This window comes from Candoia aspera, chromosome 3, assembly GCF_035149785.1.
Source record: "Candoia aspera isolate rCanAsp1 chromosome 3, rCanAsp1.hap2, whole genome shotgun sequence".
Classification (NCBI taxonomy): Eukaryota; Metazoa; Chordata; class Lepidosauria; order Squamata; family Boidae; genus Candoia; species Candoia aspera.
Genome location: NC_086155.1, coordinates 22,602,467 through 22,622,018, shown reverse-complemented (window position 1 = coordinate 22,622,018; position 19,552 = coordinate 22,602,467). Strand labels below are relative to the sequence as shown.

The 19,552-nt window shown below is 39.9% G+C and overlaps 1 protein-coding gene and 1 long non-coding RNA gene across 3 annotated transcripts in view; one reads left to right on the top strand and one right to left on the bottom strand.

Moving 5' to 3' along the window:
* Positions 1-19,552, bottom strand: part of HNF4A (hepatocyte nuclear factor 4 alpha) — a 73,375-nt gene that overhangs the window by 36,688 nt on the left and 17,135 nt on the right. The window contains exon 1 of one of the 2 annotated variants that reach the window (XM_063297120.1): positions 1,327-1,534. The exons of the other annotated variant lie outside the window; for it this stretch is intronic. Within the exon in view, the coding sequence (XP_063153190.1) occupies positions 1,327-1,354 (28 nt within the window). The 5' untranslated portion in view covers positions 1,355-1,534. Of the gene's footprint in view, positions 1-1,326; positions 1,535-19,552 lie in introns of those variants that run through there. 2 annotated transcript variants of the gene reach the window in all.
* LOC134492941 (uncharacterized) lies at positions 1,406-4,961 on the top strand. Its single transcript, XR_010067535.1, has 2 exons — positions 1,406-1,861; positions 4,685-4,961. It is a non-coding gene; the product is annotated as an uncharacterized LOC134492941 (long non-coding RNA).

Sequence of the window (19,552 nt, the reverse complement as noted above, 5' to 3'; positions counted from 1 at the left end):
CTTAACTCAAACAAGCTCCTAACTAGGTAAGGCCAAAAAAAAAAAAGATAGTTTCCTCTCATACAAGGTCTGAAAGGATTAAAGTTACTAGAAATAGCAAAGAAAAGGTGTATATACAAGGCTAGTAAGGCAGGGAGTTTTTTAAGGGGAACTGAAGGATTAAATGCTTGGAAACTGACAATGAATCATAAAGCCTTTCACCTCTACTGAAGATGACTCAGATGCACTGAGAAATTGAAGTCCTCAAGAATAGTTGTCTTCAGGTAACCTTTTGGCAGTTCTATGCAGAGAGGCATGGCCTGGTAGCAGTAGGCTATTTCCTACTTCAGTTTTATGGAAGAGAAAATCTTTCCCCAGTTATTGCAACTACTTATACTTTTGTTCTTATTTTGTTTTAATGAAGGAAAGATGTGCCTGAAAAATTGGAAAACTGGGAGTGTACAGTCTTCAGAGCACTAGATAAAAATGTCTGAAAGATAAAATGCTCATGAAATTGGAGAGCTGTTTCTATAGGGAGGGGTAAGAGTGTGAAGAGATAAGCTTGTCTGTCTTTATATTTGCTACTTTGTTAAAAAAAAGAATATTCTGATGACATCCTCTGATACAGAATACAAGACAGAAGCAACTTTAAAGGTCTAAACTCCACATCTCAGGGGTGCTCAGAGAGGAAAAAATATTAAGGCCCCTTGTACTTGCAAGGGCTGCACTGAGGGAAGAATAATACATGTCCCTTTCTCCACAACTTTTTGGGACTTGTGTGGGATCTGGGAAGCTGAGATGACTAACCAATGGCTCACTCCCTGCTTCAGAAGAAAAGCTGCAAAGACAGATTTTCAGTGTTTACTCTAGAACTGCAGGGCAGACAGCTTTCTTTAGGCAGGAACTCCTGCTTCATTCCACCTCCTGGGCCCTTGAGATTTTCCCACTTCCTTTGCTAGTCATGGCACCAGAGTGACCTGCCATGATCTCGCCAATTCCCCACTAACTCCCTGCTGGGGAACCTCAGAGCAACACAGAGAGAGGTAGTCGGTAGATGGTCTAGCAATCTCACCATGCATCGCTCTGAGGAACACTTTGTGTTACACAAACAGGGCCAGCACAAGTCAAAGGTGGTCTTGAAAGCTGCATGCTTTAGGCATAATGAAGTTGTTGCCATCTGTCCAGGTTTGCTAACCTGACTCTTCCTGACTTAATTGTAAGGCAAGTCCAGAGAATCCCCCATGGCATCTGAAGGCAGCAAATGAATTTAGAGGTGCAGGCATTATGGAACATCCAACCTCCCCTGCTGCTGGCAGCCACCTCACTATGCCTAAGAGTATGGCTTACCATGAGGCCTCCCTTGCTTTAAAATCATTTGGGTTTCCTCTTCTTTTCATAGAGATGAGCACACGTCCGGTCACAATTCTCAATGTACAAAACACTGTACGTGTGGAGGAACAGCCTATCACTGTTCAATTCACCAGGCCATGGGATAGGTAAGCTCGTTCGGGCACAGCACTGAGTTACAAGATTAAGAACTAAAGTCCTAGGGGAATCCACGCCAGCACAATCATCTCTCAAACCATCCCTTCTGCTTTTTCCCCCCCTTTGAAATTTCAAATTCCAGTTTGTGGACAAAGTCCTACCTATCTGAGAATATAGATCTCCGACCACTGACCAAACTCCATTCCAAGTGACAACCTAGTTATGCTTTTCCCCAGGCTCTGACATTCAATGTTTGGAACTACCAGGGAGATTGCAGATCAGCTCGCCTCGGCCTGAACTGCTGTGCACCTTGAAAGAATGGATTCTGGCTACTTGGGTGACTTCAAAGTCAAGCATTGGGGAAGAGGATTCCTTCTGATTGCCAGTAACAAAGCAGGTAGGAAGATCTCCGACGCCTGCAGTAACTTCATGGCTCTATTTCAAAGGAGAAAGATGAAAACATCTATTGTGCTTGAAGTAGTCATTTTGGGCCATACCTTAAGATTAAAAAAAGAAAGACAATGTGAAGGGGGCAGGGTACTGAAAGCCAAAGAGATAGGAAGAACGAAATCTTCCAATTGGAGGTACTTGATGTAGTTAACAGATAACTCCAGTACAGCTTTCTCACTCTTCATCCTTTCCGATTCCCTCCAGATTAGGGCAAACTTACTTTTGTGCTAATCATTTCTTGGCCAAGTTATCTCAGATGAAAAAATTAACAGAGAATAGTTTACTGCATGACTTGCTCACCACAGCAAGAAATGACACCAAAAGCTGTCAAGCAAAATTTTCAACCAGTTTGCTCTTGAAGATCCTGCATTGAACCTAGACACCTAAGTTTAAAGTGTGTGTGTGGGTTTTAAAGAAAGATTTTCCCCCTCCCCCTATAAAGTCAATATTTTGTTCCTGCCCCTTTTCCATGACCTGAGGATATATTTGCTTTTTGGCTATTTCCAAATGGAGATGATACCCCCTCCCTCCCCAGCTTGTATTTTGTCAGACTTTAGTAAACAGAGATTGTCTTTCCACACCATCAAATCCCATTTGCCTTTTGCCTAAATTCATGTCTTAACAATTACAGAGCCATCCTCCCCTTCCCCCATGTGTTAATAAGCACCCCTGTGGAATTCTGCTGAATCAGAAGGGTGCAGGACATTTATGGGTTACTAGCCAACTTGGTGGAAGGAACAGGAATAGATGTCAGAGGGAACATCCACACTGCTGATCATAAAGGGGTCAGGGATGCAAATGGTGTATGAATCTGTCCCACTAGTCACACAGAGCTTGCAAACTGTGTTACTTTCTGGCCCTTTGAATGACAACTAGAAGTTGTTGCAAGGCTAGCCATGCTGTTTAGCATTTGGCTTCTGAGGGACAGTGGTGATACAGCAATTGTGGGGTAAACCTTGCAAAGGGTCACTAGATCCACATTTCTACAGGTTGTTTCTTGCACTTGGGATTAACATTCAAAAAAAAAATACTAAACCCCAAAAGCTAGGAATTTCTTACAAAGCAACATTTGAAGTCATATTTTTTTAAAACTTCAATTTCCCTAATAGACACATAGTTTTAGACCTCTCAAAAAAATTCAAGGAAGATGGCCTTTAGGGGAAAAAAAAGATTCAAGAAAGATGCCTATAGGGGAAAAAAAGTTCATGGGGTTCCCATGGCTTTAATAAAACTGCAAGATAGATAGGAAACCAATAAGTAAAACCTTCCCTTTCCCTTCATCTTCATGTTTAAAAAACTCCCAACAAATCAAAACTCCTTCACTTGGCCCCATAAATGTCATTTGTGCAATGCAGCTGTTTAAGACAAAGCTCCAAAGCTATCAAGACTGCACAAAGATCTTCACATTCTTTTCTGATAATAGTACAATTTGCCAACCAGCATCTCCTCATGGCAGCTTTTCCTAATGTTGGTGTCCTCCAGATGTCTGGACCATCTCTCACTATTGGGTATCAGGTGGAGTATGGCTGAGAGAGAATTCTGATGGCCCCAGATCCATACATCTGGAGAGCTCCCAGGTTGGAGGCAAGGTGTCAGGGTTCCCTTAATCTTAACCACAACAGGATTTTTGTGCTAATAAAACATTAGTAGGTGGCTGGGTCTTGTGGGAAGTTCTCAGTCAGCCAATATTACCAACTTGACATGGATATAAATTAGCAGGACATCAAGAGTTTTAACAGAAATTCACATGGCCACTTGCAATAGATAGAAAGGTGTAGAGTGTAAAATAATAATACAAAAATAAAACTTGTTATTTTTTTTATAGTCAACCATCCCCTGCCACCCCAAGTTTGATTATCATGTACTGTGATTTACTGATGGCACAATCAGTGATTACTCTGGGATGTCATAATGATTAATATATTAGGAATCCTGTCCTTCAGGAGAGCCATTGGCTGTTTCCAGAGTTTTTTTATTTACCCTGCTTTCTTTACAGAGATGTCCAGACTATAGCATCCTCCATTTGTAACTCTCCTATATTTTTACCATCACATCTTGCTTTTATTTATCAAGGAAAATCTATACAGACTAAAAAAAAAAGCCTAAACTGCGTCACCTTAACTCATTACTATCTGGAGGCACTAAAATACAATGGCTAAGGCATTTCAGCCAAAATTATGATTTATCCCAAAATTTCACTCCAATCTTGGAAATGAAACATCCTTCAGAGTTTGAGATGGATATGTTTCCAGGTAGTAGGGCAATGATAATAAAAATACACTGTATAGTTATCAACCAATTTTATTTACTTGTTTCTATGGAAAGCAAAATTGAAGATTTTTTGCAAAACAAGTAAAAGTCAATTATAAAATTGTGTGAATGAGGAAGGGCAACTGCTGGCAGTCAGAGTTTTAGCTGGACACATTTATAAACAGATAAAGAGTGAGTCTGATTTTGGATAGAGAGGAAGACAAGCATAGCATTTTCATCAGGAATTAACTAGGATGAAATAACTTGACAAATGAGTAGCTATTGCTCTCTGATTCAAAAGTAATCCTTTTATGCTATTTGCTATTTACCATTTTGTTCTCAAAGAGCTCCACTTTTAGAGTTTAAAAAAAACCCTTGCATATTAACGAAGATATATCTGGTCTCCAACATTCCCTTTTGTTAAAAAGAAAATAAATGCTTTAGCACTAGCTCTGAATTTCTCACTTCTCTGGAAAGGGAGAAGAGATTAGTAATATGTAATTTGTTGGTTTTCTCCAAGCTATTATTCTCCAGATATGTTGGACTGCGACTTCTATCATTCCCAGACAGCATGATGCTGTTGATTAGGGGAGATGCAGTCTATTGTATCTGAAAGGTAACAAGTTGCTAAGGATTGAAGGCCATCTTGAATACATGTGCCTGAGGTCTCCAGAAACCTCAAAACATTGCCAACTAATTTTTCATGTACCACATGGGAAAGCCTTTCAATACATGACTGAAGAGTAATCATATTGTCAATTTTAAGGCTTTAATTAAATTAAATAAAATGAACTCTTCTTTTTGTCTATTGCTAAGCCCACAATTTTGGGGAGTGCAGTTATTGGCATGCCACTCAACAGCCAAATGCAGTCTTTGATGCAGCAAAAGATGTGTGCCTCTGACCTGGCAAATGCATGATAAAAAGATGAACCTGTCCAGAATGAATGATTTCTGAATGTTCCATACAATGGTGGTCTTTAATTATTCTGTTATTCTCTTTATTTTGTTTTTCTGTTATTCCCTTTATTTTGTTATTTCATTGTCTTTTGGGTTCTGGGTGTTTGTTGTGTTTTGTTTTTCATGCCTTTCTTTAAATGCTTCTGTTGAATTATAAACCACCCAGAACTGCTTTTGTGAGTTGGGTGGCAATGGAAATCAAATCAAATCAAATCAATTAATTTGAACCAAAGGCTTCTTAATTCTTAAATCAATCTTTTATGGTGCCTTCAGATGAAAAGTTCCAAAAGTATTGTGCAGAGATTTGGTCTTATCCTTTCTAATGTATTTTTCGTGGAAAGAAATCTAATGGAAGATATGTAGGAAACATGGGTGAACAATACCTGGATTGGTATAAAACACATCTGTGCATGCTTTGAAAATTATTAAAAAGGAATGTGTTGGAGTTTGTATGTACAGCACCTCCCTGGCACTAATTAAAGCAGCCATGTCTTGTTTTTGGCTTCCATGCAATTCTTAAAGCAGCAGCATCTTTTTGAAGGCTTGCCTGGAAGCTGGAAAAAAGATGTGGCTGCCTTAATGAATAACAGGGAAGCTCTGTGCATGTGTGCAGTCACAAACTCTTCTTCCAAAATATTTTTGAACTGCACAGAGCACTACTATAAAAGTCCTTGAGTGAAGCAGGGCGATTGCCAATAAAAGCCTTGTCTTGAAGCCCCTTTTAACAACCAGGTTGCAACAACCAGATAATATATCGTCTAATACAGGGTTTCCCAAACTGTGAGGTGTACCTCCCTTGGGGAGGGTCAGACATAGTCCAGGGGAGGAGTGAAGAACCTTTTAGTTGTGCATTGTTACAATGAATCCACCTTTTCCAAAGTTTCATTGTATTGTTTTCATTGTTCATTTGTGTTAATTTTGGTGTTTGGATTTTTAGGGGAGGTGGGTACATTAAGGTTACATTAGGTAACACACCTAAGGTGTGATGGCAAAATGTTTAGGAACCCCTAGTCTAATAGGACTGTGCACTTTTTGAAAATGTTTTGTAAGACATGCTTCCAGCCTACACAAGGATAGCATCTTTTTGCTATTTATTAAGAACAAAGTAGCATTAACTTTAAGTGGGACGCGGTGGCGCTGCGGGTTAAACCGCTGAGCTGCTGAGCTTGCTGATCGGAAGGTCGCCAGTTCAAATCCGCGTGACGGGGTGAGCTCCCGTTGCTAGTCCCAGCTCCTGCCAACCTAGCAGTTCGAAAACATGCAAATGTGAGTAGATTAATAGGTACCGCTTTGGTGGGCAGGTAACAGCGTTCCGTGTAGTCATGCCGGCCACATGACCACGGAGGAAGTGTCTACGGACAAACGCCAGCTCTTCGGCTTTGAAACGGAGATGAGCACCGCCCCCTAGAGTCAGGCACAACTGGACTTAATGTCAAAGGAGACCTTTACCTTTACCTAGCATTAACTTTAATGAATGGATTCCTTAAAGCAGGGGCATCTTTTTTTTCAGGCTACTTTAGTGAGTAGTGTACAAGTGCTCTTCTTCCACTTATGTGAGGTCCAAAACACTTTTTTTCCAGATAGTTTTCAAAGTATACACAGCCCTATTGTGTGACATTTAGAGGCCTGTACGTTAAAACAAAATGGGGAAAGGTCTTCAGCCAAGTTACATTAAAAAAAAAACCTATCCTCATTCAGGTACAGCAAAACAGCTTTTAGTAAAGATAGGAATTTAGAAACGGGAGCATAGATTTCATATGTTTAGCTATTCCCTGCCCCCCAACCACCCTTTGTGTCATATGATTGGCCACTGGGGTCTCACACAGTTGTTTGTTCCAGTGCTGATTTCCTGAGTACTATCTATTGATCTAGCCTTGGGTGTCTAGACCAGTTATTTCTAGAAGGTTCCTGTTTATCGCAAGAGGTGTGATGTTGCCAGGACCATACAGACCAGGGACCCTTCTCCTTCCCTGCAGAAATTATCATGCCCAATTGCCCTCTAAGGAAGAACAACAGAGCCACTAACGCTAGGAATGGAAATGCCATCTGCAATTCTCTGAATACCCCCTTTTCCTCACATGATTATAAGGGCAATGATGAAACTGCTGCCAGAGGCTATTTTACTTCTGTGCTGTGTCTTTCCCTTCTGCAGTCTGTCCCTGAAGGCATGGAATGTTTGATTTTTATTATTAAGTAAGCTGCTTGGACAGCTTCTGGGGTGAAAGTGCTGGTTATAGGTACATAAATACAAACATTGAAAACAGAGGATGACTGCTGTTCCAAAAGGTGAGATAGCAACAGAACAGACATGCCTCCAAAGTCCCACATGATGCCATTATTTTGTTATTGGGACTTGTAGCAGGCCAACCCTGCCAGATCTTATAGGACGGAGAGAATCAGTTGGTGAAATGGAGTCCTGTAGCTATCCAAGCCCTGAGCATGAATGACTTTATAGATGATAACCAATCTCTTGAATTACTCCTGGAAACCAATCAGTAATCAGTGCAGCTTGTGAAGTAGAGGTGTCACATGGGCAAACTGAGATGAGCTCATAACTATTTGGACCACTGCATTCTGGACCATCTGAACCTTCCAAGTGGTCTTCAAGAGCAACCCTATGTAGACCATGTTCTGGTAGTCCAAACAAGAAGTGTCTAAGGCATACAATGACTGTGAGAAGTGACTCCTGATTCAGGAAAGGGCATAAATGGTGCATGAGATGTATCTATGGAAAGCTCTCTTCGCCACAACTGCCAATTGTTCATTCAGCAAGACGTACAGATCTAGGAGATCCCTCACTTTATGTACCAGTTCCATTTGGGCCAGTTCAACTGCATCAAGAACTAAGGTCATAGAGGGACCAAGAAAGCCACTGATATTACTGTTTACTTTGGCAGTTTTTCTTGAAGTAGATACAAAAGCATTTCAAACTGAGCCCAATTTTAGGCCTCTTTAACTGTCAGGGCTTTCACTACAGCTTGCAACTTTGGGTTTAAAAAAATACTGTCCAGAAGAGGGACCTATTTTTTTTTAACTACTGATCTTTTAAAAATAATTAATAATAACTTTAACAAACATTCAAGCTAAAAGTAACTTTTTTCCCTCCTGAATTTTGAAACATATAATAGGCCGACTGGTCACTAAGACTAGATAAGAAAGACTGAGTGCCTAAATTCAGATTTTATTTTTTATTCATACCAAAGAGGATCCCTAAATAAAGTCGGGGTAAATGAATGAGAAGAAAGAATTTGGGGAACTGTGGGGTGGAGGGAAGAGGAGTTTGGGGCTTTCCAAAATGAATAGATATGGTTGGGTTATGTCAAAAACTGAAAAGGTGCTGAAAGAGTTTCAAGGACTCTCAGAAGAAAAATATAATACAGATAGTTCTGAAAGAACAAAGCTATATACAATGTCGGAAATGGAGAACCTATATTTTTCCTGATGTTCATAACTGCAGTTCCCAGAATCCTTCACCACTGATCATGGAAGCTGGGACTGTAGCAAGTTTAAATCAACAATATCTGGATGACCACAAGTCCCCATATTTCTGCGTCTATTTTCTAATTTTGGAGAATAGCTTATTTGCCATTCAGAACTGACAGGAACTGAGATGGACACATTACTAACTGCTTTGTTGTCTGTAAAAGGACAGCATAGTTTAGAATTCACTGAAATTGCTAGTCCTGTTCCAAAGTAAGCTGGTATGTATGTGTTTAAATCATAATATAAATGAATACTGTAAGGAGAGACAGTATGTATTTATGTAATGCACTGAGAATGCCCCCTCCTCTAATAATACAACCATATTTTATTAATTCATTAATTTTCTTTTTTAAAATATATAATTTAAGGTTTAGAATCAAATGTTTAGATTAAGATCTTTTCACTTTCACTCAGATAAAGAACAGCTATCGAAACAATTTGCAATACACCCAGGTCATTAAAAATTGCTAAGCCTGCTTTAATGTAATACCATCTAAAGAGAATAATATTGCTTTTTCCTGCTGTTTGATTCTCCAAGCAAGCATCTTAAGCTAATACCCTGTTCTGTCATAAAATAATTAAATTATGCTATAAACATAAAATGCATCATTTAAGTTAATGGAGCATTTCAACGAACTGTATCAGGGGTGGTGGCATGCTGAAGCCATGAATCTTTATAAATCAATCATCAACTGATAAACAATACAATGATTAACTTGCAGAACTGGTGTCCCCAAAGCTGGCTTCATGGAAATATGCTGAGGGTTGATGATATTGGGTAAGTTAATTAAGGTGGGGGAATAGCTGGTGAGGCCTGAATCTAGATTGCATTTAAAGAGAATTGTTAGTTAAGAAGTATTTTGAAAAAAGGAAGAGGAAAAATGATCCAAAAATGCATTCAGATCATCAGTAGTAGCTCTTTTTCCTGTCTGCAGGAAGTGACCACAGAAATACATTTTCATCTGGGAAAATTTCAGTAATGTTTCACCTTTGGTATATTATGGGAACTTTATATTAGGCTCAGCAACTCTAGATATTAGATCTTCACATATTCATTGGGATAGTAATAATTATGTAAATCACACCTGAAATGCTTCATGTGCTAACTGTGTGATTGTGCCACTGAGGATTTTGCTTTCGCCCAAATTCAAAGATGCTCGGAAAACAAAGTTTTGCATGGACTTCTATCAGCTGAATATTGCACATGAGGGTGGATGCATATAGAAGCTGTCTTTTTCAAGCAACTATTTGTGCAAACATTATAATGCCCAGTGGAATGGATGCTATATGTTCTGTAGTGCCCACACATCCCTGCTACATTGTTAAAATTTTGTTTTACATTTAAGCGATCACATGGGTGAGATCTAAACTACAACTGAATGAAGGTAACTCCAATGGAGAACAAGTCATTTGGATGGGACTGTGCCATGAAATCCCAAAAAGTTGTGAGAAAAAGGCTGAGAACAAAATATAGTTGACAACCTGGTACTTCCGGATGTATCAGACTATAGTTTCCATAACCCCTCATATCACACTGGTTGTGAGTAATGGAAGCTATAGTCCAACATATTAAAAGGACATTACCAGGGAAATGCTAATAAAGTGATTTCCCAATCTCAAAAATAATTTATATATAGGATAATCATGCAATATAGCTAAATTGGAGTTGTAATCCCTTGAACTAGTAGATAGAGTTTATATCTGTTCCATGTGGGAAAGAAGTCTTCTACATCACATATTAACATACCATGTAGAGGTTTAATCTTCAGCATTTTTCTCTGATGTATTTAGATGCCCTTTTGTATTACAGTTCATTAAGAAAATATTTCTTCCATAAAGCTTAACACCCCAGGGAAAAACTTTCCAGAATATTTCAAACTAAGCAAGCTCTCATATGTTATTTGAAGTAGCATAGTCCATATAGGACTATGTCCTGTGATTATTCAAAATGTCAGAAACTGACTTATTGGAAGGATATGCTAACAATGAATCCAATCTTCTCATTCCATAGCAACAGAAGTTGATTCCTGGATGTATTATTCTGCAGTGTCATTTTCTTCATAAGGGGTCTCAGGACAGAGATATTCCCTATCCATTTAGGACTATTTCCTGCATTTGAAATTGTGCAATATAGCAAAACATCTCAATAGCAAGAATCAGTAAGTGATATGGAATCAGATATCAGTGGTGGGAGGGGAGAGAGTAATAGGCCTTAGTACCATGTTTCAAAATTAGAGATGCCTGGGTGCATACTGACACATACTTGCCCTACAGATGCTAAAGTACAGATCCAAAACAGCTGCCATAGGAATGCACTCTAACAGGGCATATATGATTCTAATCACATAAGGGTTTGGTTCTCCTCAACAGCTTTTTTTTTTTAAAAAAACCTTGCAGAATCTTCCTTTTTGACCATATAGCACCTTTCATTAAATTTATACCTTAGATTATTACCTTTAAGACACTGAACTATTTTGGGAATGAATGGGGTAGAGAGGTTCTGCAGGATAGAGTTAAAAATGAAGAGTTGCTTCTCCACATTTCCAGGAACCTTCAATGTTTGGAAAAATCTGAAGGTCAAGCAAGAGATTATTGTGATATATTGGCTTCTCAGAGAATGTTTGCTCAGAAATTAGCAGACAATAAACTGGCACTGCAAAACTTCCTGCTAATCAAGTTGAAACCCATAATGCTTATCCTCACAAATACTGTGCTAGGTTTTACTCCTTTTCATAGAAATTAAAGCTATGAATGTATTTCAAACCCGCTATCCTTTCATTAGAGGAGGGGGCTTTGGGGAAAACCTTTAACCACTTGGATGGAACTGTCCACATACTCCCTTAGAAGAGCTTCTGGCTTTTCTCTCAAATACTGAAGTGCATTTTTGAAAGTTATACAGTACATGTAAGTGTCGAACAGTAGGACTAATTGAAAAGTGCAATGTAGATAGTAACCAACAAAGGGTTTTACTTGCACAGTTCAGATCTAGGAAGCTTTTATTAGTTCCCCACTCTGCTTCAGAGAGGTTGCAAGGAAGCCACTTGCTTGATTCCCTTGCATAAACTTCAAGGAAGTTTGAAAACACTATTTTTCCTTCCCAAAACAAGCTGAATGATCAAAATTAAAGTCCTATTATCCAGTACCTGGTGTTTCCTGAAGCAGATCATAGCCATTCATGTTCCAGATGGACCTGCTGATTCCCCAGAAGAAGAAAGGAGAACTAGAGGGGCCTCATGGCCAGAAAGAGGCTTCTGCACAGCCACCCCTCAAGGATTCTGAGCAGGGAGCCATATTTGGTCTGACTAAGCAACACAAAGTCAGCTGAAGTGTGGCTGGGGGAAAAACTAATCTCTTAATGCCAGTCACAATGCGATTTGATTGGAAGTAGGAGTTCATTCAGTAAAGTTGCAGGCTGTAATGAATTCTGCTGAATCAGATTTCATAAAAACCTGATCGGGTTTCATAAGGCAGTCCTCAAGCAATATTTGAATGTCCAGATTTCATGACCTGTCAGACCCTTGCCCAAACCAATTGCTCTTTGTGTATCAATTTTTGCAAATGCTTCATATATGGGAGTGAGTGGGAGGAGAGGCAAAGCTAATAGCAGCATCAATCAAAATAGAATCCTTTGTATTTTATTGCCCTCTACCTCCTTTTTCCCATATCTCTGCAAGAGTATATCACAGATGGAGGCAAAGGCATTAAGGCAGAAAGAGGAGAACTATGGATTTTGTAAAATCAAAAGCAAACATCGGATGGCTGCTACATGCACTCTGCACACTTAATTGATGAGATGCTATTTTGTCCTCCTTTTTGAGTGAGCTTTTGAGTTGGACTTGGCAGGAAGCTATTAAAAGTTATCTTTGCCACTAGGTGGCTATCCAGGATAGTGAACAACAAAGCACAACCCGAAACTTCAGAGGACACTATCAATCCTATCTTGAGCAGCTGGGGATCCATGTCTCTTCTGCTCCATCTATTCTTTTCTGGAGCTAAAACATCTTTGAGTTCCAATCTGGCAGTTCCTCTTTGCTAGCCTGAATCAATGGGAGATGGAAGAAGGTTTTGCTATTGCACCTTTTCACTTGTATGGGTAAAGTAACTTGCCACCTTCATTTTATCCAAAGGGACAAACTAAAGTGGGCAACAAAGTGTTGAAATTTAAATTCCTGTGTACTGGCTTTCTGAATCTGTAAAAGTACTGACTGAGCTGGCTGGAGAATTCTGGGAGTTGAAGTCCACACATCTGAAAGTTGCTGAGGTTGAGAAACACTGGTCTAAAGGACTTCCTTTGTATGTTTCTATGTAACATGTCTCCAGTTAGATAGATAGATATTCTCAGGACTTTCATCACTTATTTCTTATCTCAGTTCAATACCCTTTTCTTTTCTGACCCTGATTTGTGCCATTTGAGTACTTATATGACTTATTCTCTCTCCATAATGGAGGAGGGACACTGTAGACACTTTGCTGAAGATTGAGTGAAGTAATTTAGGCTTTCCTCTCATCATATTATTCCCTCAATTTCCTCAAGAAGACTTTCTTATAAAAGTTATATAATGTTTCCCCCTTAATGCATCCTTTCCACTGTACAAAGATGTCTGCTGGCCAACAGAAAACAGACAGGTAGCCCAGAATAAGTTTTTTTTTTCTGCCAAAGGTTCAGTCCAGTGAAGATGATATAGGCTTAATATATAGTTAAGCTCAAATAACTTCTGATAAAGTTAATCCTGATCTTTCTAAATTCAGATAACATTTATATACTATTAAAACTCTCATGATGTTTGTCTGTTTGTTTGTACCTGCAAGTTCGCCCAAGATGCATTATACCACAACAATTTTAGAATCAAGGTACCTACTGTATTTCTGCTAACTTAAAGAATGTGCAAAAAATCCGGGACCCGTTTCTCCTATGTAATTGAAATTTTCATGATGTTCAGACCAGTTTTATTCACAAAGTTGTGGCCATTGCCATGTCCCTGCGGTCATGTGATCATGATTTCCAATGCTCCCAGCCAGCTTCCCACAAGTAAAGTCAATGGGGAAGCTGGCAGGAAGTTCTTTAGCTCCCACTACTTTTTTGCCCTCCTGTGGTCATTCTGTCTGTTTAGGTAAATAAATATTGACTTATTAATGAAGTTCATGTGCAACTACAATTATTTTTCTATTTAAGATATATTCTCTTCTTAGATGATCACGGGACCCTCCAGCACTGGGGTAAAAAAAATATGGTAAGCCTAAAATTGAACGTTCATTCTGGTCACATCAGACTGCATTATCTTTCTTTCAAAAGATGACCCAATGGGTCACAGGGTTGTCTAGTTTATCTATAACATTGCATGACTGTGCTAGCATCTGAAATGAAAACACAAAAGTTATAGGCATGTTGTGATATTTCTAATCTAGGCTTAGCTGATCTGGACGTGATAGGAATTTGATGACCAAGAGCATTAAAATCCAGTTTTGTTGATAAAGAATTTTCAGTTTTAAATATGACAGATCTCTTTTATGAGATCATGAACAAGATAAAGCTTGTTCCTAGGTCTATGTCTGACTCAAGGACAATTTCCTGATCTAGAATGTTGCATGCAAGAAAGGTCATTTTCTGGGAACAAATCTTGAAAGACATTTACCTAAAAGCAGAAGCAAAAAGAAGCAAAATAAAGCAAGGGAAACAGTAGAGGTAAGAGTGTGAAGATTTAGTCTTAAACTGGTAAATGCTATCATTCAATATATCAGAGGCTTTAATTCACTCATCAAGTAGAGCTGCAACAAAACTGCTGCCATTTGATCTCCTTCATACAAGTCAGGGTTCCAAAATGAAGTAGAACATTTACTGATCCCTCCGGTTTTCGTTTTGTTTTCTTTTCCAGCTGGCCCACAGCATTCTGGGATTCTCATCATTGTATGTTTCATTTAATGGCACAGATTAAAGTTTTCATTCTAAATACTTGCTTTTGTTCTTTTATGAACAAATACATTACCCGCATCTAATAACAACAACTATAACTCATGCCTGTACTTGATACACCTAGGGAAACAATCAGGTCCAGAAATCTAATGTATGTAATAATTTAAATATAAAATTTAATTTAATTCTTGTACTTTATTATCTTTGATGTATCATTGTTTTCTGTTTGTTTACTTCATATTAAATAATTTAAAAAACACTTTCCCCTTGAAAGATGAAAAATCCAGGAGGCATGATGAAACAGGAACTCCTGCAAATGAGAAAATAGATCTCACAAGCTCCATTGAGCCAAGGTTTTTGGGCAAGAAAACACAAGAATTGTTTTACTGCAGTTTCAAATATACTTAGCTGAGCTAGCAATAAACAGGCTAGCCCATTTGGACTCTTCTTGTGGAATTGCCCTGTGTTTGAGGGCATCTCACAGTTGAGACACCCAAATAAACGTTAAAGATGGGAACAGCTGCAGCAGACCTTAGCTGCTAATCTCAGTGTATAAACAGCCTTATATGGAAGAACGTAGTCCTTCAGATGGCTGTTATCCAAGGCTAATACGGATTTTAAATATGACTCGCAAATATACATAAGCGTCACTTATTACAATATTTAGTTGTAACAACAATGGCTGACACCTTTTGCTTGAGGAATAAACAGCCTCTGCTTCTAGGACCACATCTCTCTCTCTAAAGCAGTGTTTTTCAACCTTGGCAACTTTAAGATGTGTGGACTTCAACTCCCAGAATTCCCCAGCCAGCATGGGGCTGGGGAATTCTGGGAGTTGAAGTCCACACATCTTAAAGTTGCCAAGGTTGAGAAACACTGCTCTAAAGCTTGGGAGACAGTTTCTCCTTGTAAAAATTGCCACCAAATTCTAATGTTTCCTGTGACAGAATGGGAGCATCCTGTACCTTGAGAGCCCTGAGTGAGTGACTGTCAGTTGAGCATCCCTACTATTAAAGAGGAAAAAAGTTTCTGTCTCCAGTTTTCCTCACATGCATATTTCTGTATCTCTGTCACAACTCATCTTTTTTTGAAAGGAAGGGAGGGAGGGAGGGAGGAGGAAGAAAAGGTTGTAACTTGGCTACTTGGAAGTTATTATAACCCCTTGATTACTGTATTCTGATTGCCATTTACAATATGCAATTTTTTCAAGCCTGTGGTTAAGGTAAATCTCCTATGAATTAAACTTCTGCTTACTTTTTTAAAAATATTTTTTAATGTGCCTTTATTATTTTCATAAATAACTCAAGGCAGCAAACATACCTAATACTCCTTCCTCCTCCTATTTTCCCCACAGCAACAACCCTGTGAGATGAGTTGGGCTGTGAGAGAATGACTGGCCCGAAGTCACCCAGCTGGCTTTCACACTTAAGGCAGGACTAGAACTCATGGTTTCCTGGTTTCTAGCCTGAAGCCTTAACCACTACACCAAACTGGCTATTACTTACTTACTTACTTCATAGTCATCTGCAGTGCATCTATTTTGAAGTGTGCTATCCAGGGTTGTATGATATACCTGTACCGGTTTTGCATAATAGCATTAGGATATTGGCAATTTTACTTTCGATTTCTTTATTTATCAAATTTGTCATCGCCCATCTCCTCCCACCAGGAGGACTCTGGGCAGTTTAATTATCCTCAACCTGACACTGGTCTCTTTCACCATATCCAAATGTTAAGTGCCCATTAAAGCCACAACATTCCCTTTTTGGTCAACCACCAGCAGCTCAGAACATTGGTATACATGTATATGCCTCTTGAATTCTTAAGAACCCTTAAAAATTAGTGAGAAACAATTTACCTTTGGAGAAAAAATGTTGACAATTCTTCAGAAGATTTGTCCTTCTATGTATTTTATAATTTTGAGTTTAATAATACATTACAATAATTTAACTGGGATATACATTCCATTATTCATATCATAATTTTGTACTTTTCCTGCATTCCTTATTAAAATCGATGTTATAGTAGAACAGAGAACAATCTTAGGGATAAGTTACATATTGTTATTAGAAGATAATTTTGCATTTTAGTGTTTTTAGAAATAATAATACTTCATTAGACCTTGGGTGAATAGTATGTGGACTCATAATTTGTGTGTGTTCAGTTGTATAATTAAATCCAGAATCTGTTCTCAAGCCACTGTGATTTAGCTCTTGTCCTTTTTAAATATCACAGAGATTTGCCCTACATTATATAGTGAAGATGAATGTAATTAACTATGTGTTACACAACAAGGAATTTTTGGTTCAGAGGGCAGCAACTGAGTGAAGTCTATGCTATATCAAACCTAAGATACAAGAGCATTATTCAGTGTATGTCTACATTCAAGTACATCCCACTGAATTCAGTGGGATTTACACATGGATTTATATAAGCCTTTTTCATTCTGGTGATCTCTAGGTGTGCTGGGCCACAACTCTTTTCATCTCTAATCCACAGGTCAATGAACTTGCTTGCAGGAAACGATGAGAATTTTAGTTTAATGCTGCTGCACCTCTCCAGATTAAGTAATATTAGAATACGGGATTGCAGCCTAACACTGCAATCTTGGGCATGTTTACTTGGAAGGAACTAATACTATGTTCAGTGAGACTTAGACTCAGATGAGGAGTTTTGTGGCATCATAAAAGACTGAGGTTACAATCTTATACTGTTACTGGAAAGAAAGCCTTCCTGAATTCATTTAAATTACTTCTGAGAAGAAATGCACAGGATTGCACAGCACAGCTATAATGCTGTGTCCAGTGACCTGGTAATGAGCCCCTTTGAATACACTAGTGTTACTCACAATTGTGATGGCGAAGCTTTTGACACTGGCTGTGTGGTCCATTCAAAAGCACCCTAAGCTATTGTAATGTTTATTATTCAATCTCAATGAAGGTAGCAAATGTTAATGTTACGGAAAGAAACCATTTGTCAACCATGATGGTGGTGCTAGATCTTCCAGGTAGTGAAATCAAAGGGGCAATTGGGGCTAAAATTAACACATTCATTTGACTAGTATACAGAGTAATATAAAATACACTTTTTAGGTCAATCGTTAGGAAGCTGAGATATATTGTCAGATTGGTCTTTTGAGCCTATTGTTGTCTACTTTGACAGGGCCACACCAAGAGCCCAAGCCATCACTGTCCATGCCAATAGGTAGATCAGACAATTGTCTCAAATGGCAGATGTGGGGAAGACAAAAGTGGGAGTTCCCACCAATTTGACTTTTATTTGTCATACATCCTGCCTGTGCCCCCAAGAAGCTCCTACTCCCATCATTCATGTTCAAATCTTACTACCAGTCCTGCTGTCTTCTGAGCCTGCAATGGGGACAAGTATCGTTTTGTCTTTCTTCTGTCATGTTCACTGTTTCAATGTGCCTGGTACATTGTAACACTTCACATGTCATGTACTGATTGCGTGTTTGATTTGCAGGGAAGGGAGGCGTCCATAGCCCGGACTGTTATCTCTGGGTTGAGGGAATGGAATGTGTTTGGGTTTTCTCAAATGCTCAAGGTTGCTTTCCCAGGAATGGTGAAGACAGTTACTGGCACCTGGGGGGGGGGGGTTAGAACGGCTGGGTGGCGGGAGGTCTTACGTTTTGAGCCGAGGGTTCTTAATTTGTATTTGGCGCGCTTTTGCTCATTCTCAGCTTTCTCTGTACTTGCATACTAATCCTTCAATAAACCAGATTTCATAAAGTTCTCTTGTGAGTCTGGCTTTGTTAGGTTAGGCAACCATTACATAAAGCTGAGAATCTTAAACCCTTACCGCTAACCTCTACCCAGAGCAATCTGTGAAGAACTAAAGTTAGTGATGACTGAGCCTACTCCTTACTCGGGGGAAAGCGAGTATTCAGATGCTGGGGAGCCGGATTCCACGGCTAAGTGAAGTGGGAAAGAACCCACTCCAGAGTTGGAGGACCTGTCGGGGGTTTCGAGTCCCAGTCCTGCAATCCAGAAGGCTGTGAAGTCCAAAGTGGTGAAGAAAGCAGAAGAGGTGCCGACTGAACAGGTGATGTGGGATGAGGAGCAGGGACCCCTACCAGGGACGTCAAGGACGTCTTGGAAGCTGAGGTACCCGCTGTCCCCGAATGTAGCCATGGCCGGTGAGAGAGGGTCGGAGGACTCTGGAACCCCTGTGAAAGTACAAGGGTGGGAAGCCAGGTTACAATCCCTAGAAGAAATGGTGTTGAAAATATTGTTGGCTTTGTGGGACCCAGTCGGAGAGAGAAGGGAGCACCATTCCCGACAGTCGTCCCCCTCTCCTCCCCCCTCCCCGGGTGTGAGGATGAGAGGTCGGAGGAGACATCGGGTGGGTTCACCATCTAGCAGTCCCAGACGATCGTCCCCATCGCCCCCGCGGCATTCGGACGACCGAGGAAGGAGAATGGAAAGAGGGGAGAAGAGACATCCCAAAGTCAGGATTTCGGATTCCCCCCCCCCCCCCCGACGGAAGATCGATGGGTGCCAAGCGAAAGGCTGGGCAGAAGGAGAGGAAGAAGAGCCCGCTGGGCACGAGATACAGGGAGTTTACGGTCAAGTTTGATGGGGACCCCACGAAGTTGTCATTTTTCCTGACAAATGCTAAGAGCTATATGGAAGAGTTTGGGACACTGTTTCCTTCTGCGAGGGCTAAGATAAATGCTGTGGCCACCAAACTGGAAGGCAGGGCAGCTGATTGGTTCGTACAATTGACTGAAATGAAGGCCCTAGAATTGAACGAGTTCGAGGAATTCTTGTGGGCGCTCAAATTACATTTTGCTGACCCGTTGGCAAAGGAGAAAGCCAAAGTGGCCCTGAGGGAGTTGATCCAGGGATCAAGGTCTGTTGCAGACTATGCCTTAGAGTTCCAAGCTTTAGCTGCCAAGGTGGACGATTGGTCGCAGACGACTCTGATAGAAATGTTCAAGGATGGTCTGCGACCCGAATTGTTGAGGTGGTCGTTGGGGAGAGCAGACCCAACCACTCTATATGACTGGATACAGCT